Source organism: Mercenaria mercenaria, chromosome 9, assembly GCF_021730395.1.
Source record: "Mercenaria mercenaria strain notata chromosome 9, MADL_Memer_1, whole genome shotgun sequence".
NCBI classification, from domain to species: domain Eukaryota; kingdom Metazoa; phylum Mollusca; class Bivalvia; order Venerida; family Veneridae; genus Mercenaria; species Mercenaria mercenaria.
The window spans coordinates 50,727,572-50,753,040 of NC_069369.1; the positions used below are offsets into that span (position 1 = coordinate 50,727,572).

Sequence of the window (25,469 nt, forward strand, 5' to 3'; positions counted from 1 at the left end):
CAAGATTTATGGCCCCTTTTGGACTTAGAAAATATCAGATTTCTTGGTTAAGTTTTATGTTTAGGTCAATTTTTTCTCTTAAACTATCAAAGCTATTGCTTTGAAACTTGCAACACTTGTTCACCATCATAAGCTGACCCTGTACAGCAAGCAACATAACTCCATCCTGCTTTTTGAAAGAATTATTGCCCCTTTTGGACTTAGAAAATCATTTTCTTGGTTGAGTATTATGTTTAAGTCAACTTTTCTCATAAACTATCAAAGCTATTGCTTTAAAACTTGCAACAGTTTTTCACCATCATAAGCTGACACTATACATCAAGAAACATAACTCCATCCTGCTTTTTGCAAGAATGATGGCCCTTTTTAGGCTTAGAAAATCATGGGTAGGACAATATTTCTATTATACAAAAAAAAATCAGATGAGCGTCAGCACCTGCAAGGCGGTGCTCTTGTTTTATTCTGACTCGCATTTCGCGAGTTAGCGACCTTTAGATTCGATCCCTGTGTTTGGAATTTTCAGGTTGTTTTGGTGCATGTACCTTAAGAAGCATTACGTGAATTAATTGTTCTTTATTGTAAAATTGTGAAAATTTTGACATTTTTATTAGGTGTAGCTTAGAGGCTGTTTTATTTGAGTGTAACACATTTTGTATTGATAGGTTTGTAACAATGGGAAGCCTGAGTGATGCTGAAAGGGCTATAGCAGAGTTGAACAATTTTAAGATAAACAGATTTACCCTCCGTGTCAGTGTGTCGTTGTCAAGGGAGGAGTTAGAAAAGAAGAAACAACAGAGACAGGTACTATGAAAATCCTGATTTAACATAGATGAACGCTTTCTCTTGTAGTTCTTAACCCAGACATTTGTGCTATTAGATAAGGTTTAGCTTTGCGTAAAGTTATGGTAACTGGTTGCACTGAGAGCATTCATGTCTCTTGATTCTGCATTCAAAAAAGGAAGCATTTAACTCAGATAGAATTTATATCTGTTAATTTTGTATCGATACTTCTGGTACTGAGTCTGTACCCGGAACATTTTCAATAATGAAGATTATCTGACTTGTACATTAAAGAAAGTCCAAAATTAGTAATTGAGCAGAATTTTTATGCCCCCGGCATCTACTGATGCGGGAGGCATATAGTGATTATCCTGTCCGTTCGTCCGTACGAGGTTAACTAAATCGGACCGTTTCGTCTAGCATCAATACCCCTTACTAGAATGACTTGATACTTATGCAGATGTAACCTATGACCATTCCTCATCCTCAGACATCACCTGACCTCAGTTTGACCTTGACCTTGACCTCGTTTTGGACTTTGGTTGCTTTGTATCGACAAGGGTGCCACCGGGGGCATCAAGCGTTTATTGAACGCAGCTCCTTGTTTTTCATGGTCACAGATTTTCAGGTTTTGTTGATACTTTAATCCAGGAAAATAAATTTATATTTTCTTGAAAATTTGAAATTAAGAGAATTCTTTTCTTTACACAATAGCTGCTTTGGCCCAAACCACAAAGATTTTACAAATTAAATATATAAGTTTGAATGTTGTTTGTTTCAGGAACTTGGAATGATGACAGCTAGAGGTTTTGATGAGGCATTTAGTGATTCAGATACAAGTGTCAAGGTTGGTTTTGTTCTTGTGAGCAGATCATTTCTTAACCTCCTTCTGTTTGATATTACATTAGGGCTGTCATCGATAGAAACGATATCGATGTATCAACGATATTTTTTGGTCGATCGATTATCGATTCCCATTTTCAAAAATCGATATTTTACACAGAGAAAAAACAACTGTCTAGATAAACACTCAGACCCTCTAAAACAACTTTTTCTGCCTGCAAAAATGTGCCGTAAGTAACGGAAGTTGTCAAAAAAGGTCAGGTCTAAACTTGTACCGTAGCAGTCTTTTCCCACTAGCCGGCACTACTGTATGGGTAGAAGTAAAAAGGGCTCAACTTCAGAATCTATTTGCAAAAAGTTACGTTGTCCTGTCTTGAAAGGTCGCTTCCTTGTTTGTGCATGTAAAAACATAGTGTATATACTGTTTCTACGACAATCTCGGCTTTTTACTTGTTCGCGTATAGCTGATCACTCAGTAAAAGGTACAGAATTTAGCTAGTGTCCGTAACAATAACAATCAAAGATGGCCGAAGAGGAAGCCGTCGCCGGCTTAAATAGTGGAAAAAGAGTCAAAAGACGGAAAGAAAAGCTTTGTTTGGGTTCGTAGAAACACAGGGTGTTGTTTAAACATGTCTTTCAGTACAACGAACAAACAGTCAAACACTACAATTTTGAGGCCCATCGAAAACTTGGGCAGAAATTAGACAGGGTATGAAACAGGCTAAAAATAAATAAAAACATTGTAAATAAATTAATTAATTAATTTAATAAATAAATAGATATCTGTGGAAGAGAAATGCAGAATTTTAGCTGTTTGAAACCCGACTCCAGTGCCTGGTATTATAGTTCACTAGGTTGTAAAGTAGAATAAATGCAAAAGAGGAGTGAAGGCACAATGAAGATCTATAAAAGATTTCATTAATTTTCATTTATTTTATTTATTTCATAGATACAAATACAACACAATCAAACAGTAATATAAAAATTAGGCAATAAAACTAAACATAACATTAACAAGAAGGTATATAGCATGCCCATGAACAAACAGGTTGTTAATCTAACTTAATAAACGATATATCGATGTATCGTCGATATTTGTCTTCCGATATATCGGTATCGTCGATATGCAAAAGACCCAATCAATGACAGCCCTATATTACATGGTACATACATTGTGCTCTTCTATTCCACACTCTGGTTGGATCTTTGATCTTGTGGCATAGGGGTATCTTACTCTATAATCCCATGTCCAGTTTGGCAGCTGCATTAGTTTCAGTGCCTGCGTGGTTTTGTGGCTTTGAATCTCATGAATCTCATGCCAGAGAAGACTGTTTGTTTGAACCCATACTGTGATGTAAAATTCATGTTCATAAACCCTCCAGCTGATTTTCATAGTGTCTGTGCTTCTAACTAGATGACTGACTGGTTTGAAAATGCATGAATATGGAAGCTACATGTGGTGTTTAAAATTTGCCTTTTGGTACAGGCAGTTGAAATATCCAAGAGTCGTACCAACATTCAAATATGTAACTAGCAAATAATATTGAAATCAACAGAAATAGGCTGCTTTTCAAATACTTTTGTTGGGAAGTTATTTTAGAATCTCATGGAAAAAACAACAACGTACATGTCTAAAAGGGATGTAACTTGATGTTCTGTAAATTTTGTTCCATAAATAAACTACTGTTAAACAGAATATATACGGAAATGTTGCTTAAATACGTTTTACAAACTTTAATTGTAAAACTAAAGAACTGTTTGCATTAACTCATTACAATTTCATTGATAAACATTAAAAAGTAATTTCGATCTTCAGACATTTAGTAGCTTTATAGTATACTGATATACCATCGTATGGTAAGCAAATACTTCTCTTTTATTGCAGGATTTAAACAAGCCCAAAATGATGAATGGTATAGGGTAAGTAGTCTTATATATTTTGATTTGTTACAGTCTGAACTTCATACTCAGATTTTAGGGGCCTCCGCGGCCGAGTGATTAAGGTCGCTGACTTCAAATCACCTGCATCTCGCCTATGTGGGTTCGAGCCTCACTAGGGGCGTTAAAATTCTTCATGTTAGGAAGCCATCCAGCTGGCTTACAGAAGGTGGTTCTACCAAGGTGCAAGTCTGATGAAATAATGCACGGAAGAGAACCTGGAGTCTTCCTCCACCATCAAAGCTGGAAAGTCGCCATGTGACCGGTAATTATGTCGTCAAACCCACAAAAAACAAAAAGTCATGCTCAGATTTGCTTGTCCAATAGTTTTGTATATATATTGTCATTTACTGTAAAGAGCTTATTTCTAGATTTTGATGGAAGTCATTTTCCACTGAAGCAACATGTAGGGAATTTAATATGGAACAAGTTTGTATAGCCATTAGATTTTATAGACAATGTAACCAAAAATAAACCACCCATTCTTACCTACTATTAATTTTCAACACTCAATGCCCCTGTTATTGCTGTTGGCACATACTGTTCCACATGTGATTTGTACTAGTATATTGTACATAGCATTCCATTTATGAAGCCTCTATGGCCAAGTGGTAAAGGTCACTGACCTGTTATTTGAGTAAGCCATCAAACTGACATGTAGAAGATCGATGGCTTTAGTGGCCAGATAATAATGCCCATAGTGCACCTTGGGTCTTCCTCCATCAATAAATCTTGAAAGATGCCATACGACCTGTGTCAATACGACTTAAAAGCCCAATATTACCAAAAAAAAATGGGGTTCGAAATTAAAGGTGTATGGACCAACAAATGTTGTTGCTGACTAGTGAGTCAGGAATTAGAGAGAAAATGATTAGCAGATGTACTAGTATTTGAGGCGTGCCATGAGAAAACCAACATAGTGCGCTTGTGACCAGCATGGATCCAGACCAGCCTACGCATCCATGCAGTCTGGTCAGGATCCATGCCAGGGTTCGCACAGACTTGAAAACTCCTTGAATTTCAAGCTGCTAGATGAAAAGTGCTTGAATTTGCAAAAACCTCCTTAAAACTCCTTGAATTTGTTTCTTGCCTTGAAAACTGCTTGAAAAGTGCTTGATTTTATGATAAAAGTCCTTGAATTTCCTTCTTCAGAAATTTTGGTCAGCTTAATAAAAATAGATCGTAAAAGATGCTTTGTTATATGTATGCATCGCCATGTTTTATGTCTACATAACCTATGTGTACTGTACGATACAGGTTTTAAACAGACTGGGACTAGGAAAATTACGATGTGTAAAAATTACGGACACCATTTCCATTACCGATATTGAAGAAAATGTCGTGTTTTTTTCAACAAAAAGTGGCTTGTATCCTATCCATGGCTGGTCGAGCACGAAAACAAACGGAAAGCCATGTGCAAATATTGTAACAAAGTTATTGACATTAGTTCAAGGGTGAATCGGCGCTGAAATCGCACGTCAAGTCTGAGAAGCACAAGAAAAATGTACCTGATCGAGAGTCAGCCATGGCCACTCTTGATGTGTTTACTATTCCACCTTGGCCCCCAGCAGCCAGAGGCACCTAAAACTTGATTTAATATGACATGATAAGTCGCTGTTGATGTAAGAAGTGTTGATCAATTGTTTGCCAGTCATTTTGTGTGTGATAAAGTGTTGATCAATTGCAAAATGGAACTTTATAGAAAAACTTACATCACGTAATAGTCATTTTGGATGTAAGAAGTGTTCATCAATTGTAAGCCAGTCATTTCATGTGTAATAAGTGCTTGTTCAATTTTTTGCTTATCGTTGAAAACCTAATAAAAGTCCTTGAAAACTCCTTGAAAACCCCTTGAATTTTTTGTCAGTCTGGCTGTATGAACCCTGCATGCTGTTCACTAGCGGTTTCTCTAGTTGCAATAGGCTTTGAAAACGAACCGCATGGATCCTGACCAGACTGCGCAGGCTTGTCTGGATCCATGCTGGTTGCAAACACACTGTGTTGGTTTTCTCATGGCGCGGCTCATTTATTATCTATGAAAGACTTCTCAGATTTTATTCGAAACTAGTAGAAGTGATATAAAATCAAGTTGGGCTGCAAACTCTAATACTAAAAAAGAACAAATTGAAAGCAAGATGGCCTCTAGTTTAACTACCATGACTTTCTGTTAACTAAAACCATTGTTATCACATTACAGAGGGGCCGGTGCAGCTACAAGTGCTATAGGAGCTGGGCGTGGACAGAAACTTAAAGAAATCACACAAGGTATGTCAAAATAAGAGTAACTTCTATTGGTAGAAATAGAGATTAATGAAAATACACTGTAAAATCACACAAGATTCCAAGTTTCTGATGAGATAGTTTGTTCTGTTTGCAGTGTTCACTAATGGGAGCCAGCCTTTAACTGACTGGAAAAGATACTTGCTTATTGTAAAATTTCAGATTTTTAAACAAATGAATGTAATTGTACCAATATGTCAGGCTGTCTGACACATTTTGGTAGCTGCCCTCGTAAATATGTTTTATTAGCTCACCTGTCACATAGTGACAAGGTGAGCTTTTGTGATCACCCTTCGTCCGTCGTGCGTCCTTCCGTGCGTCCGTCAACAATTTCTTGTCTGCACGATAGTGGTTTCATTTATGATTTTATTTTAACCAAACTTGCACACAACTTGTATCACCATAAGATCTCGGTTCCTTTCGTGAACTGGCCAGATCCCATTATGGGTTCCAGAGTTATGGCCCCTGAAAGGGCCAAAATCAGCTATTTTGACCTTGTCTGCACAATAGAAGCTTTATTTATGATTTGATTTTTACCAAACTGGCACACAACTTGTATCACCATAAGATCTTGGTTCCTTTTTTGAACTGGCCAGATTCCTTTATGGGTTCCAGAGTTATCCCCCCTGAAAGGGCCAGAATTAGCTATTTTGACCTTGTCTGCACAATAGCAGCTTCATTTATGATTTTATTTTAACCAAACTTGCACACAACTTGTATCACTATAAGATCTTGGTTCCTTTCTTGAACTGGCTAGATTCCATTATGGGTTCCAGAGTTATGGCCCCTGAAAGGGCCAGAATTAACTATTTTGACCTTGTCTGCACAATAGCAGCTTCATTTATGATTTGAATTTAATCAAACTTGCACAAAACTTGTGTTGCCATAAGATCTCAATTCCTTTCTTGAACCGGCCAGATCCCATAATGGGTTCCAAGTTATGGCCCCTGAAAGGGCCAAAATTAGCTATTTTGACCTTGTCTGCACAATAGCAACTTCATTTATGATTTGATTTTAACCAAACTTGCACACAACTTGTATCACCACAAGATCTTGGTTCCTTTCTTGAACTGGCCAGATTCCATCATGGGTTCCAGAGTTAAGGCCCCTTAAAGGTCCAAAATTGGCTATTTTGGCTTTTGCAGCCATATAGAGACTTCATTTATGGTTTTATTTGATACAAACTTCCAAAATATCTTCAGCAACAATAAATCTTGGATTCCATGACAAATCAGATCCAATCGTAGGTTCCAGAGTTATTTTATATCTGATTACCTCCCCTGATTGTAGTGAAAATGGATTTATATCAGTAAGTACTTACAGGACTTATTTGAAATTTCATTATTGTCATTATTTGGACTGAGCCAGTCAGGGTAGATAACTATGGACTGATTTTATGTCAAATTACCTCCCTTTATTTCAAATTAAAATGGGTATATCTCCGTAACTAATGAAGATATTGATCTGAAATTTCATTTATGTCAACAGATTTATTTGGCAGATCCTTCTTTTGTTCACTTACAATAATTTTCTTTTTAATTACTTCCCTTTTACGTTACTATAAATAGCTTATTTTTAGTAACTTTTTTATTATTGGCCGTAGGGAAAAATCGAGACCACTTTTCTGTGGTACAACATGGATGGTACCTCCAATTTTTAGGTGTATTTTGACATATCTATACCTTGTAAAAAAAATTTTTTCTTTTTGGTTAAATTTCTTTCCTTTGTTGTTCCTGTCCTTTGGACTTTGATATTTTTTCTGAGGACCTTCTTGTCCTCAAGTGCAATGATAACAGGTGAGCGATATAGGGCCATCATGGCCCTCTTGTTATGAAATAACAAGATGTCCAGAAAATGACACTTAAGCAGTATTTTCAATTATGTTCAAGATCAAGAACAAATTATTAACATACAATATTTATATTCATATATATGTAATAGAAAGGCAATTTGATTTGCATCAATAAATATGTATTCGTTCTTCAGCAGAATGATATTGTGCACCTAAACGTTGTACAGTATTGTCACTAAAGAATTTCTTGATACAAAGCTTATTACCTCTAAATGTCACAATGCATATTTAAATTGCAAATTTTGAATTCACAAATTTTTAAAAACAAGCTAAATGTAGTGGAAAAGTAAAGTTCAGGAAAACAAAGAATATGAAAATTAAGTATATTCCTTATGAAACAAAAATCATAATATGGGTTGCATTGACAGAGCTGTTGAGACACACTGCGACTTCGTCATATCTTTATAATTCTCCGTTACAACATGGTACTGTTGGTATAACAGGTAAATCTATTTGGTAAAAACAGTCCTTGAAACTAGCTTTTAAATTCATTGCAAGCATTACACGTACGGCTGTTTCATTAATACTTCAAAAATGAAAAATTATGTTAACCCTTATCATTCTGGACACGATTGATTATGCCTTTGCGACCAGTGTAGGTCATGATCAGCCTGCACATCTGTGCAGTCTGATCATGATCTGCACTGTCCGCCATTCAGTCAGTATCTTTTTTGTAAGCACCCCTTTTAACAGTTAATGGAACTGTCCAAATTGAAAGATGGACAAATTCATTATGGAAATTTAGCAGGGTAAGGGTTAAAACTGAATGATAGAAACAGAGTATGCTTGTGTGTAAATGCTAATTTTGAGGATTGTTGCTGTCTGACTGTTGTTTTTTATCGTCTTCGTATACTTTTTAAAGACAGAAGAAAGGCAACTTAATAGTATGCTTGACTTCGGTTGGATATGCTTCATAGTAGTGGCTTGTACTTGTGTTATTTATAGTATGTATTATTCATTGTATGTAGAGTGAAAAACAATCATGGTCTGTAACATAAAGCCTGCTGACGGCAAGCGATTCTGCCTTTGTGACCAGTGCAGACCAATCCGTGCAGGCTCACCTTGGTCTGCACTGTCATTTCAGTCAGTAAATTTTCAGTGAACATCCCTTCGAATAATAATGGTACTGTCCATATTGAATGATGGACCAGTCCATTTTAGAAGTTTAGCAGGGTAAAGGTTAAGGGGGAGTTTAACATTCTCTTGACTTTCTGAACATAAAAAAGGTTTTCTGACACTGGTACTCGTAAAAAATACAGCTACACCGTGTTAGGCTTTCGATAAGTAGATGAATATGTTAAGTCTTAGTCCTTAAGGTTTTGGATTATAAAGAAATACTGAACAGTGTTAACTCTTGATATAAAATAAATCACAAAGGAAAGCTTGATGCATGAATGGACTTTGGGAATTTGCTTTTTCTTGATTTTAAGAATTTAGTTCAAATGTAGCTCTGTTTTTTTTTTAATATTGTCATTTTGACTTATACATTCTATATGAGTTATTATGTCTACCCCTGTAGTTGGGGGGCGGGGAGACATTATTTTTGCCCTGTCTGTCCCTCAGTCAATCTGTCCATCACACTTCCTTTCCGATCAATAAGTTAACTGGAGAACCATTTTGACCTAGAACCTTCAAACTTTATAGGTTGATAGGGCTTACAGAGTAGATGAACCCAATAATATTGTTTTTGGGGTCACTCCATCAAAGGTCAATGTCACAGGGGCCTAAAAGCGGTAAACCGTTCCTGATCAATAACTTGATAATCATTGGACCCAGAATGTTGAAACTTCATAGGATGATTGGACATGCCGAGTAGATGATCCCTATTGCATTACAGTCACTAAGCCAACCATCAGTGTCTCTTTCACTCCAGTCCCTTATCGACTTCTTGCCTGTTACTACTATGCTTTGGGGAAAACATGCGCTTTTCTACAAAGCATCTTCTAGTTTTAAATATTTTTGTTTAAAATGAGAGGGATGTGATGAAAACAATATAAAGGATATTCTGTTGTAGCAGAAAATAGTATGAGTTTCTAGCAGTTTTTGCATGACTATTTTCCAGGTGTGTTACAGGGTCTTGCCCGAGTTGCATGGTGAAAGTTCTTTCAGTAAAATGCTTAATTTATTGGAAAACAGAATGTGCAGAATCAGAATGGATGTTTTTGTGAAATTTTCCCTCCATTTTGTGAAACAAATACAGTTTAATTTATAATTATGGAGGAACCAACATCATTTCACCCAACAGAAGAATAAACAAGAGGGCCATGATGGCCCTATATCGCTCACCTGTTATCATTGCACTTAAGGACAAGCCTTCAAGGTCAAAAGATCATAATAGAAATCAATCAAAAGAATTATGAGAAAATATAGTTGAAATTTTCTTTAAGTAACTTTAAAAACAAGATTTGAAAACTTTTTGAAGAGGTCCACTAGGCAATGCTACATGTCAAATATCTAAGCTCTTCTGGTTTATTTTTAGAAAGTTTTGAAGATTTTTCTATGTACAATCAAGTAACCCCATGGGGCAGGGTCAATTTGACCCCAGGGGTCATGATTTGAATAAACTTTGTAAAAGTCTAATAGGCAATGCTACATGTCAAATATCTAAGCTCTAGGCCTTCTGGTTTATTTTTAGAATTTTTTTTTAAGATTTTCCTATGTAAAATCAAGTGACCCCTAGGGGGGGAGTCAATTCTGACCCCGGGGGACAAGGTTTGAAATATTTTTGTAGAGGTCCACTAGGCAATGCTACATGTCAAATATCTAGTCTCTAGGCCTTCTGGTTTATTTTTAGAAAATTTTTGAAGATTTTCCTATGTAAAATCAAGTGACCCCTGGGGGGTGGGGGTCAATTTTGACCCCGGGGTCATGATATGAACAAATTTTGTAGAGGTCCACTAGGTAATGCTACATGTGAAATATCTAAGCTCTAGGCCTTCTGGTTTATTTTTAGAAAATTTTTGAAGATTTTCCTATGTAAAGTCAAGTGACCCCTATGGCGGGGTCAATTTTGACCCCCGGGTCATAATTTGAACAACTTAGTAGAGGTCCACTAGGCAATGCTACATGTCAAATATCTAAGCTCTAGGGCTTCTGGTTTTTGAGAAGAAGATTTTTTCAATATTTTCCTATGTAAAATCAAGTGACCCCTGGGGCGGGGTCAATTCTGACCCCAGGGGCCATGATTTGAACAATTTTAGTAGAGGTCCACTAGGCAATGCTACATGTTAAATATCTAAGCTCTAAGGCTTCTGGTTTTTGAGAAGAAGATTTTTTAAGATTTTCTTATGTAAAATCAAGTGACCCCTGGGGCGGGGTCAATTTTGACCCCGGGGTCATGATTTGAACAAACTTGGTAGAGGTCCACTAGGCAATGCTACATGTGAAATATCTAAGCTCTAGGCCTTCAGGTTTATTTTTAGAAATTTTTTGAAGATTTTCCTATGTAAAATCAAGTGACCCCTGGGGCAAGGTCAATTTTGACCCCGGGGTCATGATTTGAACAATTTTAGTAGAGGTCCACTAGGCAATGCTACATGTTAAATATCTAAGCTCTAAGGCTTCTGGTTTTTGAGAAGAAGATTTTTTAAGATTTTCTTATGTAAAATCAAGTGACCCCTGGGGCGGGGTCAATTTTGACCCCGGGGTCATGATTTGAACAAACTTGGTAGAGGTCCACTAGGCAATGCTTCACACTAAATATCAAAGCTCTAGGACTTCTGGTTTTTGAGAAGAAGATTTTTAAAGTTTTTCCTTTTAGTTGCCATGGCAACCAGTGTTCTGCATGGAATTCAATTCTTTGAACAACTTTGAAAGGGGGCCATCCAAGGAACATCCCTGTGAAGTTTCATCAAAATTGGCCTGTTGGTTTAGGAGGAGATGTTGTTTAAAGGGAAGTGTGGACGGACGACGGACGGACGGACGCCGGACGGTGAGCGATCACAATACCTCACCCTGAGCACTTTGTGCTCAGGTGAGCTAAAAAGTCATGTGGCAATGGCTTACCATTGCAGTTCTACTAATGACAACTAAAAAATATATATAAAAGGTAAGTATTTAGTGTTCATTGTCTCATTGCAATATTCATGCAATAGTATTTATATGTTTTAGTGAGCCCAGCGGGAGATGCAAGACCGAGTCCATCAGGAGGCGCCAGACCACAGGCGGGCAGTTACCCATTTAATGATCTCACTATACAAGTGGACAGGGATGGGGGCAGAACTGTCCCACAAAGCAATGGGTCAGTCAGTGATCTTACAAGTCTCCATACCCCTGTTGGTCGTGGAAAGCCAATGGGGAGAGGGATGTATACAGACAACAGATATGACAGGTAATAATAGATAGCTGAATAGCTGGCTATGTACAAAGGTTAAGATTATGAGAAAAGTTTATGTAAACCTAAGGGTTTTAGAATAGAACAGTTGTTTGCATAGTTATAATTCAAGTGTCTGCTGAATATTTTCTGAACATTTGAGTTTGTCACCAAAAATTCAATATACAAGCTTAGCCTAAAAACTTCCACACAGGTTTTACAAGTAAGTTGTTGAAATATGTGAAAATGAAAACGCTCTGAATTTTACTGTCTCGGACAACTAGAGTAAAAAAAAACAACTGTATCTGTAGGTATGGATATGAAATATTGGCCTCTGTTACAAAGATTTTACGCTACTTTTGTTTAGTTTTCCTAAGCAGAGGTAAGAAATATAATGGCAATTTTTCTAAAAGTAGATCAAAGAAAGGTAACTCGATCAAAATTTGACATTTCGTTAAAGCCTTGTTTCTAATTTACAAAAGATTTTCTACGAAGCAAAATTAACTATTGCTAATTATCCCCCGCCGATGAAATCGGGAGGGGGGTATTGAAATGGCGTTGTCCGTCCGTCAGTCCGTCCGTCAGTCCGTCCGTCCGTCCGTCCGCAGCCATTTCTCAGTAACTACTTGGTAGAATTTCATGAAACTTGAAATAAACATGAACCAACATACTGCGATGATGCCCGTCAAGTTTTTTTTTTTTGATTGGTCAATTTCCCTCAGAGTTATTGCCCTTGATTTAATAAAAAATGTCTGTCTGCAGCTATTTCTCAGTAACTAACAGGTAGAATTTCATCAAATTTGAAATAGACATGAACCAAGATACTGCGCTGATGCCCGTCAAGTTTTTTTTTTTTGATAGGTCAATTTCCCTCAGAGTTATTGCCCTTGATTTAATGAAAAATGTCCGTCTGCAGCCATTTCTCAGTAACTAGCAGGTAGAATTTCATCAAACTTGAAATAGACATGAACCAAGATACTGCGACGATGCCCTTCAAGTTTTTTTTTCGATTGGTCAATTTTCCATTTAGTTATTGCCCTTTAATTGTTTAAAAATCCACAGATCTGTACATAACAAACCAACCAATTGGAAGAATTTCATTAAACTTCTTCCATTCTTTTCCATGCACATTTATTATAAACATGTGATGTTGTGTACCTACACCTGGTCACCCCCTTCCCCCTCCTCCCCCCCCCCCCCCCCCCCCCCCCCCCCTTTTTTTTTTTTTTTTTTTTTTTTTTTTTTTTTTTTTTTTTTTTTTTTTTCATTTTTCGTTTTCTACCAATATTTATAATCAACATGTAAACTGTTGTATCCTCCCCCCCCCCCCCCCCACCCAAACAAACCATTCATTTTCTTTTAATTTGATTTGACTAATGAAATTATTTGCTTCTTGGTAACATTCTTAACCTTTTGCAGGATATATTTTTTTTGCCGTTCCTCAACTCTGACCCTTTCGGCGGGGGATTCCAATTCATCGAATTTGCTTGTTTTTTTTGTAGTGATGTCGGATATGGTCATTCAAGGCCGAACAGAGGGAGAGGTGGTCGCAGTAGAGGATATCATCCAAGAGGTGGTCACAGGGGTCGAGGTGGGTACTATCGAGACTACTACGACGATTATGATGGAGGGTACGGAGGATACCGTCAGCCCTTCATGGGACGAGGAATGGACTTTCATAGATACGCCATGCCCGCAGTTTATGGTATGTCAATTGTCAGATTTAGTATACATCTGCAGGATCTGTATATCATTCCTGTGGTTTTTTGCTACCAGTCAAAAGAGGGGAAATAATTCTTTTTCAAAAATTTATTACACTCGAAACCCGTTATAACGCTACTCGATATACCGCGGTCCTCGGTATAACGCTGTATGGCCCTGGCGCCCAAATTTTACAGGGTAAAAAAAATCAAAAAAAAAAAAAAACAAACAAATCCGCGGATGTTACTTAATTTGATCTTAACTAGCGTTAAAACTACAAGTACCTGGGTACTTTAACATCTTCCCATGACAACTGTCACAAAAATCAATAATCGTCTGCTAGCTACTTGTTTGCGTATCGCCTTTGTTAAAGTTTCAATACATGTAGACATGTGACAATTAGGCAATCAGTACCGTGTCAAAATTAGATTGTTTGCATAACAAGCGTGAAACATTGGTCAGTCAACTATCAAACCGTTTAAGTTTGCACCAATTAAGCAGATGACATGATCACTTGAGTGAATAAAAAATCTAATTTTGTAATAAACTGCAGCCGTTTTTCGTAATCATCACACTCAATTTCATCGGAAATAACGAAGATTCAACGCACTGAAAGCCTTACTGAGAATGTGCTCACTTTTTAATATCGTATATCAACGACGGTGATTTAAAAATTTTCTATCTTATTTATCGATTTCCTTCGAAATTAATTTTTTTAAGACTGTCAGCATTTTTTCTCTTTTAGTTACATAAACCCCAGTGCAATTGCATTGCATATTGTAATTCTCACGACCGCACACTCCTCACACAGCGTTATATATGTTTACTTCCGGGATACACAAATCCAATTTTCTTTTATAATCACGACAAAATGAGAAGATTACACAGCGTTATAATTCTTTTAATGTATTTTTCAGTAGCATTTAAGGTAAATAAATGTCCCATTTATACGATTCTTATTTCTTATTAACATAAAACAGCGTCCAAAATACGTTACCGGTGGGTGGGGTATTGCGTATACCGCTGATACGATCAACCCGCGTTATAAATTTAACCCCGCTAGATCCGCGGGTCTCGAACCTTGGACCCCGACGACAGCGTTATAACGGGGTCCCAGTGTACTATGATCAAACTCCATTATTTACGCTTATGATGAAACATAGGGGAAATAATCTTTTCCTAAAGTTCTTACTGTTATCTTACTCCAGTATCTACGCTGATGAAACAAAGTAGGGCTTTTGAAAATGCAGGCATTTAAGTTTTTTGTGCTGAAACTTGCAAAGTTTTTGATGCCCAGTACACGTCAGTTTAATGGGAAGTTAGTATAATTACAGGGAACGGTCTCTGTTGGGTAGTGACAAAATAGTCTGAAAAGTATCAGTTGTAATAAAGCAGTACACTTCAGTGCAGTAAGCAAAGCAGTGTTAGTTATCAGGTCTTGGCAAGTTGTAGCTGACACTAAAAGAATTGTACACTCAGAAACTGTGGATTTATCTGCAGATCAAAGAATGGTGATTATTAAACTTCCTGGTTTAACAACTTTTTCAGTTACAGATCCGTACATGGGAATGATGGGTGCCCCCCATTTACTGCAGCCTGCCTATGGACAGACCATGAATACTTCAATGATGAACACCACTATGCAACAGACTCCCATGCCACAACATACTCCGATGCCACAACAGACTCCTATGCAACACCAGTTGCCCATGCAACAAACAGCTATGCCCCAACAGACAACTCATCCAAAACAAGGTAAGACATTTTTTCTACTGTAAGCTTATATGAACATCTTGCCTGAATAGTGAATAAAAATACAAAAGATTCACTGTTCTCTAGTATATAAACACATCTGTTTGGGGAAGTTAGTCAGAGGTAAAGGTCATAGGGAGTGTAAAGTCTTAAAGCTGTCTCTGATAAGTGGAAAATGTTTGACCTAAGGTTACCAAAGTTTGTATGCTGTTTACAGATGGTCATTACAGGTTTAGGTACAGGACCAAGGTCACAGTCAGCTATACATTTCCAATTCTATTTGAAACTTATTAAAATGAAGTACTCTTAAATCATGTAATTCTGCTGGCATCAAATTTCATGGTTTTGGCTACAACAGATATTTCTTGGGGCCCCAAATTGGTTGATTTCCAAGTTAAAAAGAGATGATCTGCAGGAATTGTCGTTATTTATTACGATTTAATTTTGTTTATTGAGACAGTCATGGAATCCACAAAGGAGCTGCCATGGCCGAGTGGTTAAAGTCGCTGACTTAGAATCACTTGCCCTTCATCAATGTGGTTTCGAGCCTCGCCTGGGGCACTGAATTCATGTGAGGAAGCCAACCAGCTGACTTACGGAAGGTCGGTGGTTTTACCCAGGTGCCCGGTCGTGATGAAATAATGCACTGAGGGGCACCTGGGGTCTTCAGTCACCATAAAAGATACTACCTATACTTGTGTCGGCACAATATTAAACCAAATAAAAAAAAAAAGAAATCTACAAAAATTGCTGGTTTCACAGTAACCCAGCTAGCTTGGGTCAACATTAATTTTTGGTTTTAGTTATGCCCCCCTTCGAAGAAGGAGGGGTATATTGTTTTGCAGATGTCGGTCGGTCGGAATGTAGACCAATCCGTTTGAGGATGATAACTCAAGAACGCTTGGGCCTAGGATCATGAAAGTTGATAGGGAGGTTGGTCATCACCAGCAGATGACCCCTATTGATTTTGAGGTCTGTATGTCAAAGGTCAAGGTCAGAGTGACCCTGAATAGTAAAACGGTTTCCGGATGATAATTCAAGAACACTTAGACCTAGGATCATGAAAGTTGACAGGGAGGTTGGTAATGACCAGCAGATGACCCCTATCGATTTTGAGGTCAGTATGTTAAAGGTCAAGGTCACAGTGACCCTGAACAGTATAACGGTTTCCGGATGATAACTCAAGAACGCTTAGGCCTAGGGTCATAAAAGTTGATAGTGAGGTTGGTCATGACCAGTAGATGACCCCTATTGATTTTGAGGTCAGTATGTCAAAGGTCAAGGTCACTGTGACCAGGAACAGTAAAATGGTTTCCAGGCAATAACTCAAGAACGCTTGGGCCTAGTGTCAGGAAAATTGATAGTTAGGTTAGCCATGACGAGCAGATGACCCGTATTGATTTTGAGATCATAGGTCAAAGATCAGGGTCACATTGGCCAGGAACAGTTAAATGGTTTCTGATCTTCTTGTCCAAAACCATAGGGCCAAGGGCTTTGATATTTGGTATGCAGCAAAATCTAGTGATCCTCTACCAGAGTTGTTCAGATTATTTCCCTGGGGTCAAATATGGCCCCACCCCAGAGGTCACATGGTTTATATAGATTTATATAGGAAAAAACTTTGAAAAACCTCTTGTCCAAAACCACAGGGCCTAGGGCTTTGATATTTTGTATATGACATCATCTAGTGGTCCTCTACTAAGATTGTTCAAATTATTCCTCTAGGGTCAAATATGGCTCCGCCCTGGGGGTCACATGGTTTACATAGACTTGTATAGGAAAATACTTTGAAAATCTTCTTGTCCAAACCACAAAGACTATGACTTTGATATTTTGTAATGTAGCATCATTTAGTGGTTCTCTACCAGGTTTGTTCAAATTATCCTTCTAGGGTCAAATATGGCCCCACCCCAGGGGTCATGTGGTTTATATAGACTTATATAGGGAAAAACTTAGAATCTTTATGTGCATAACTTACATCATTCAAATTTGGACCACATGTATAGTTTTGAATGGCAAAATGAACCTTGACATGAGTTGACCTTGATCTTGACCTAGTGACCTACTTTCACATTTCTGTAGCTACAGCCTTCAAATTTGGACCACATGCATAGGTTTGTGTACCAAAAAAAACTTTGACCTTGTTATTGACCTAGTGACCTACTTCCACATTTTTGAAGGTACAGGCTTCAAATTTGGACCACATGCATAGTTTTTTGTTCCAAAATAAAATTTGACCTTGATTTTGACCTAGTGACCTACTTTCACATTTCTGTAGCTACAGCCTTCAAATTTGGACCACATGCATAGGTTTGTATACCGAAAAAAACTTTGACCTTGTTATTGACCTAGTGACCTACTTCCACATTTTTGAAGGTACAGGCTTCAAATTTGGACCACATGCATAGTTTTTTGTTCCAAAATAAAATTTGACCTTGATTTTGACCCAGTGACCTACTTTCACATATCTCCAGCTACAGCCTTCAAATTTGAACCACAAGCGTAGTTTTGTGTACTGAAATGAACTTTGATCTTGAAATTGACCTAGTGACCTACTTTCACATTTCTGAAGGTACAGGCTTCAAATTTGGACCACTTGCATAGTTCTGTTCCGAAATAAGATTTGACCTTGATTTTGACCTAGTGACCTACTTCCACATTTCTCAAGCTACAGCCTTCAAATTTGAACCACATGCATAGTTTTGTGTACCGAAATGAACTTTGATCTTGAGATTGACCTAGTGACCTACTTTTAGGTTAATAGGTTAAAAGTCAAGGTCAGATCAAACCAGAATAGTAGAACTTTTGTTTACAATGAGCATATAATTTCTGTTCCTTGTGCAATTACTGAATGCATCAAGGGGGGCATTTCGTGTTCGACGAGCTCTTGTTTTCTATACATTAATTTGTCTGTGCCTGTAAACCATGCTATTTCTTGGTGTAGATGGGGAAGCTGGAAAGGTCCTGCGACAAGAATGTTCTGTTTGTGGAAAGCTTGGCGTATCCCGCTGCAGTAAATGTAAAGTGCCATACTGCAGTGCTGCATGCCAGGAAAAAGATTGGCTGGAACATAGAAAAGTGTGTCAGTCAGTTAGCAAGTAAGTGTGATGGTACATTGCATGCAAGAACCAATAAAGAACTATCTTCTTTCATTCTCGAAAATAACCTTTAAAAGCAAAAAAATTCTGTGATTACAGTATCCTGGGTAACAATGTCTTTTCATCATCACAAGCCTGAGTATGATAGATTTTCTAACTTTTAAGACTTTTGGTAAGAAGTGAATGCAAATAGAAATGTTTAGAGAATGAGAAACTGTACAGTTGTAAGGAGTTGAGGGTTGATAATATTAGTCATATCTGCCTTAGTGGTCACCAGTATTTAACAGGAGTCAGCTAACTACTCCAAGGCCAGGAGATGGGGATTTTCCCCTAGTATAGCGGTCTGAAGCCTCGAGTACTTTTCTTGTCTCCACCGCTGATTCATGTGGAAAAGTTGGCAGTTACTTGGGGAGAACAGGGTACTGGTACAGAATCCAGGAACACTGGTTAGGTTAACTGCCTGCCATTACATAACTGAAATACTGTTGAAAAATTGGGTTAAACCCAAAACAAACCTTTCTTATAGCAAATAAAAGTTCTAAATGGGAGGACCTCAAATCCCCCTCTGCTATGCAACTTTATCTTCTACTGCAATAGATGATAAAACACGTGCCCTTCTAATTTGCACCTGTATTGAGCAATTCATTACACTATTCCATTGGCTGACTGCTGAGTATAGCTTTGACAGTATGTCACAACATAGATTTAAACAACACTTTTTATGCCCCCGAAGGGAGGCATATTAGTTTTCAACTGTCCGTCCGTTCAATCGTTCGTTAGTCACAATGTTAACTTCTTTCATGAAGGCACTTTACTCGCGAACCACTGCACCCAGGACCGTCAAACTTCACATGCTGATAGAACTTATTGAGTACACCAATACTGACTTTGGGGTTACCAGATCAAAGGTCAAGGTCACAGGGGCCAGTGTTAACTTTTTGCATAAAGGCCTTTTACACGCGAACCACTAAATCCAGGACCTTCAGACTCCACCTGCTGATAGTACTTATTGAGTACACCACCCCTACTGACTTTGGGGTCACCAGGTCAAAGGTCAAGGTCACAGGGGCCAACGTTAACTTTTTGCATGAAGGCACTTTACTCGCGAACTACTGCACCCAGGACCTTCAAACTTCACCTGCTGATAGTACTTATTGAGTACACCACCCCTACTGACTTTGGGGTCACCAGGTCAAAGGTCAAGGTCACAGGGGCCAACATTAACTTTTTGCATGAAGGCACTTTACTCGCGAACCACTTCACCCAGGACCTTCAAACTTTACATGCTGATAGTACTTTATGAGTACACCAACCCTACTGACTTTGAGGTCACCAGGTCAAAGGTCAAAGTCACAGAGGCCAACGTTAACTTTTTGCATGAAGGCACTTTACATGCGAACCACTTCACCCAGGACCTTCAAACTTCACATGCTGATAGTACTTATTGAGTACACCACCCCTACTGACTTTCGGGGTCACCAGGTCAAAGGTCAAGGTGCTGCGGGGGCATTTGTCACCATTAGTGACAGCTCTTGTTTAAATTGTAAACATGTACAGTTTAGAACAGCAGTGTGACATATTTCATCTGTATTTTTGTAGAGAAAAAGAAGCTAGCAAAGCATTGGATGATTTTGATGTCAGTGTCGGTGATGAACTTATACCTGTAAGTATGTTCTTTGAATTAAAGTTGGACAGAATTTCTCGGTCTATGCCAGCAGATTTTGATTGCTTATTCGCGACCACTGCAAGTTCTTCAAAATAAAACTAAATAATTATTTGAGATTTTGTGGATAACAATTTATACAAAGAGATAAAATACATCAAGTTGCAGTGGCATGCTTTGTATGTTTGTCAGCATGATCATACATATTGAGCCGTGCCATGAGAAAACCAACATAGTGGCTTTGCGACCAGCATGGATCCAGACCAGCCTGCGCATTCGCGCAGTCTGGTCAAGATCCATGCTGTTCACTTTCAAAGCCTAATGGAATTAGAGAATCTAATAGTGAACAGCATGGATCCTGACTAGACTGCGTGGATGTGCAGGCTGGTCTGGATCCATGCTGATCGCAAACGCACTATGTTGGTTTTCCCATGGTGCGGCTCAAAAATTATATTGACAGCGGGGCATACAGCAGGCCCCTTGCCTTTATTAAACACCTGAAGGGACGTATTATGTTATGGTCCCGGTGTCCATCCGTCCGTCCGTCCGTTAGCAGTTTCGTGTCCGCTCTGTAACTCTTGAACCCCTTGAAGGATTTCAAAGAAACTTGACACAAATGTTCACTACACCAAGACGATGTGCAGAGTCCATGTTTTGGATGTGTCATTTCAAGGTCAAGGTCACACTTAGGGGTCAAAGATTATATGAGTGCGTTTTGTGTCCGCTCTGTTACTCTTGAACTGCTCGAAGGATTTCAAAGAAACTTGGCACAAATGTTCACCACACTGAGACGACGTGCAGAGCGCTTGTTTCGGGTGACTAGCTTCAAGGTCAAGGTCACACTTAGGAGTGAAAGGTCATATGAGTGTGTTTCGTGTCCGCTCTGTAACTTTTGAACTGCTTGAATGATTTCAAAGAAACTTGGCACAAATGTTCACCACACTGAGGCGGCATGCAGAGCGCATGTTTTGGTTGACTTGCTTCAAGGTCAAGGTCACACTTAGGGGTCAAAGATCATATATGACTTTGCTTTGTGTATATTGCTCTGCATTGCAGTGCTCGTTTTTATTTTGCAGATTCTTTTTTGTTCTCTTACAATAATTTTTGTTTTTGAATTACTTCCCTTTTTTGTTACTATAAATAGCTTATTTTGAAACTTTTTTTATTATTGGCCGTAGGGAAAAACCGAGACCACTTTTCTGTGGTACAACATGGATGGTACATCAATTTTTAGATGTATTTTGACATAACTTTAACTGGTAAGAATTTTTTTGTGGACTTAGAATTTATTTTTTTTGGAATTTCTTCTTACTTGTTTTTCCTGTCCTTTGGGCTTCAACAGTCAAGTTTTTTAAATTTTGCTCCCATCCTTTGCTGTAACGCTTCGGTTGTATATTGCCCCGCTTGGCGGGACTCTTGTTATATATTACTAGGACGTTATGTCTTGTACAGTTTTTACTATATTTAGTTTTATAATTTTTAGCTCACCTGAGCAATGCTCAGGTGAGTTTTTCTGATCACTCGATGTCCGGCGTCCGTCGTCTGTCTGTCTGTCGTCTGGCGTCTGTCGTCTGTCGTCTGTCAACATTTAGCTTGTGTATGCGATAGAGGCTGTATTTTTCAATTAATCTTCATGAATATTGGTCAGAATGATAACCTTGATGAAATCTAGGCCAAGTTCGAAAATGGGTCATCTAGGGTCAAAAACTAGGTCACTAGGTCAAATCAAAGAAAAACCTTGTGTATGCGATAGAGGCTGTATTTTTCAATTGATCTTCATGAATATTGGTCAGAATGATAACCTTGATGAAATCTAGGCCAAGCTTGTGTATGCGATAGAGGCTGTATTTTTCATTTGATCTTCATGAATTTTGGTCAGAATGATTGCCTTGATGAAATCTAGGCCTAGTTAGAAAATGGGTTATCTTGGGTCAAAAACTAGGTCACTAGGTTAAATCAAAGAAAAACCTTGTGTATGCCATAGAGGCTGTATTTTTCATTTGATCTTCATGAATATTGGTCAGAATGATAACCTTGATGAAATCTAGGCCGAGTTCGAAAATGGGTCATCTGGGGTCAAAAACTAGGTCACTAGGTCAAATCAAAGAAAAACCTTGTGTATGCGATAGAGGCGGTATTTTTCAATTGATCTTCATGAATTTTTGTCAGAATGATTGCCTTGATGAAATCTAGGCCAAGTTCGAAAATGGGTCATCTGGGGTCAAAAACTAGGTCACTAGGTCAGATCAAGGAAAAACATTGTGTATGCAATAGAGGCTGTATTTTTCAACTGATCTTCATGAAATTTAGCCAGAATGATTACCTTGATAAAATCGAGGCCGAGTTCGAAAATGGGTCATCTGGGGTCAAAAACTAGGTCACTAGGTCAAATCGAAGAAAAACATTGTGTAGGCAATAGAGGATGTAGTTTTCAATTGATATTCATGAAATTTGGTCAGAGTGATTGGCTTGATGAAATCTAGGTCGAGTTTGAATATGGGTTATCTGAGGTCAAAAACTAGGTCACTAGGTCAAATTAAAGAAAAATCTTGTGTATGCGATAGAGACTGTTTTTTTCAATTGATTTTTATGAAATTTGGTCAGGATGATTGCCTTAATGAAATCTAGGTCGAATTTGAATATGGGTCATCTGAGGTCAAAAAAACTAGGTCACTTGGTCAAATCAAAGAAAAACTTGTGTATGTGATAGAGGCTGTATTTTTCAATTGATCTTCATGAATTTTGGTCAGAATGATTGCCTTGATAAAATCTAGGTCGTGTTTGAACATGGGTCATCTAGGGTCAAAAACTAGGTCATATCTAAGAAAATGCTTGTTTTATCGCAAGAGACCAATTTTTTGGTCCAATCTTAATGAAAATTGGTCAGAATATTTGTTTCCATGAAATCACTAGGTCAAACATGTTTTACACTGTTATGGTGTGTTTCTTAGGTGAGCGACCTAGGGCCATCTTGTCCCTCTTGTTATATAGTAACCATTAATAAAATATTTGTACTCATTTTGTTGGAGTGTTATACAGATAACTCAGTTTGATTTTCAACCTGCCCGCTTAGCTCAATAGGGAGGGCAGATCTACGGATCACAGGGTTTTGAGTTTGATCCCTGAGCTGGGCGCATATTTTCCATGACGATTCGATAAAAGACCTCGTCCTCCACCTCCGACTCCTGTGGGGAAGTTGACAGTTACTTGCGGAGAACAGGTTTGTAATCTTACAGAATGCAGAAACACTGGTTAGGTTAACTGCTCGCCATTACCAAACTGAAATACTGTTGAAAACTTGCGTTAAACTAAAAACGAAACCAAACAAAATCAATTAGATGTGCTTTAGTAGAAACTTGTATTGGAAATGGTGTTTAAGTTTGCAGTAATCGGTGCATTAAATCCATCATTAATTTACAGCAAGTGAAAAAACTGATGGAGAAAGCTACAGGTGATACGATCCAGGTAACAAAAAAGTCTGAATACAGTCCTAGACCTAGGTCAGATACTGAAAGTTCAAGAGGTCAAGGTAGAAAAGAGGAAAGGCGGGAACGCCAGAGCAATGATGAACGGGGTGCAGATAGACAAGAAAATGACAATAAGAGCAGAGGAAGACAAAATGAAGACAGACGGGGCCAGAGAAAGAGGGAAGATAGTGGGCAGAGGGGCAAAACAGGGGATAGGAGATCTGGAAAGAAAGACCAGGATGATAAAGGTGGACGTTCTTCTTTTTTTCTCACATCTTTGTAACTGATGCAGAAACTGTCTTTTTTTCTCAGTCTGTAAAGTTTAAGAATTAAGCCTTGTTGTCAAGTTAAGTGACTGCTTGGAAATTGAGTGCAATTGAAGTATTGTTAAAGAACATCAGAAGTCAACAAACAGGAAATTTGCTGAAAGACTACTGTTGCTGAGTGGTTCAGGTTGCTGTCTTTAAATAGTTTGATCTTTGCCGCTGGGTTTGAGCTTTTTGGGTTGTTGTGTCAGGAGGGCAGCCAGCTGTCTTGCGTGAATGTCAGTGGCTTTGCCCAGGTGACAGCCTGTTTATGAAATAATGTCTGTAGTGGCATCTGGGTTGTACCTCCATCATTGAATCTGAAAAATCGTAACATGAGCTAAATTATGTCAGTATGACTTAAAACTCTACAAAGCAAAACAGAATTCGCCAGAATGTTAGGGTTTTCCTTTGTAAAGTGTGAAAATTTTACTCAGAAGAAAAGTTAAATAGTTTTTCAAATGCTTCTTACCCTTTTCAGCATGTTTTAACTGTGGAGAAACTACACATATGAGGAACGAGTGCCCCATGCCGAATAACTACAGTAAGCAACAGATTATCATTTATTGTTTGTAAAATAACGACACTTCTGTAGTTTAAAGGCCAAAAATCTAATTGATTTCTTATGTGTATATGTACATCTTGCATAACCCTTTAGTGACAGCTCTAGCTTTTGAATCTGCAGATTGTGTTTCTATTACACTCAAAAGGGAGAGCACAGGTCTACAGATTGTGGGGTCATGAGTGCAAGCCCTGATTGAGGTGTATGTTCTCCGTGACGATTTGATAAAAGACATTGTGCCTAAAATCATTCGTCCTTTACCTTTTATTCATGTGGGGAAGTTAGCAGTTACTTGCAGAGAACAGGTTTGTACTGGTACAGAATCCAGGAAAACTGATTAGGTTAACTGCCCGCCGTTACATGACTGAAATGCTGTTTAAAAAAACAAACAAACAACATGATAGAGTATATATCGTAAGTGTACCTTCCAATATACATGTTTGTGCTATAACCAGTAATTGTATATCCATTCACCCTTTATTTTAATGAAATTATATGGAGGGAGATGTGATGTGCTTTTATCAAAAGCAGTGGCATTTTTTATTTGGTTCATATAAAGAAAACACTGGTAATTGATTGTCGAAAATTAAAGCAAGTCCTTAAGAATAATGAAACAGTCTTATAAATAAAAGTCTTAAGTATTTGCTGTGAGCTGTATGTAGCCTGTCATATAATTGTTTTGTTTTGCCAGTAGAAAAGAAAAAACCGAAAGGTATACTTCTTTTAAATGCTACTTCTTCCACTCAGTTTGATTTGCATGCATCATTTCTTTTAGTTGAACTATGAAGTATATGAACAGCTATCCTATTCACCCTTGCATCTACGTCCAGAACCATGGTTAAAGTTGTGAGGCACTGTATTTCTGTGGGGTTTTTTGTTGAAAACCTGAGTTATTAGATTGGGGTATGTCGTTGGG

The 25,469-nt window shown here is 38.0% G+C and overlaps 1 protein-coding gene across 3 annotated transcripts in view; it reads left to right on the forward strand.

Annotated features, from left to right (window-relative positions):
- LOC123547112 (uncharacterized) overlaps positions 1-25,469 on the forward strand; it is an 80,707-nt gene that overhangs the window by 22,323 nt on the left and 32,915 nt on the right. For 2 of the 3 annotated variants that reach the window (XM_045333929.2, XM_045333930.2), the window contains exons 5-15: positions 663-801; positions 1,562-1,627; positions 3,509-3,543; positions 5,759-5,826; positions 11,804-12,023; positions 13,508-13,710; positions 15,255-15,461; positions 18,403-18,556; positions 20,156-20,219; positions 23,640-23,934; positions 24,473-24,535. In XM_045333929.2, the coding sequence (XP_045189864.2) occupies positions 663-801; positions 1,562-1,627; positions 3,509-3,543; positions 5,759-5,826; positions 11,804-12,023; positions 13,508-13,710; positions 15,255-15,461; positions 18,403-18,556; positions 20,156-20,219; positions 23,640-23,934; positions 24,473-24,535 (1,514 nt within the window). The remainder of the gene's footprint in view (positions 1-662; positions 802-1,561; positions 1,628-3,508; positions 3,544-5,758; positions 5,827-11,803; positions 12,024-13,507; positions 13,711-15,254; positions 15,462-18,402; positions 18,557-20,155; positions 20,220-23,639; positions 23,935-24,472; positions 24,536-25,469) is intronic. The other variant, XM_045333931.2, reaches the window with a different exon arrangement.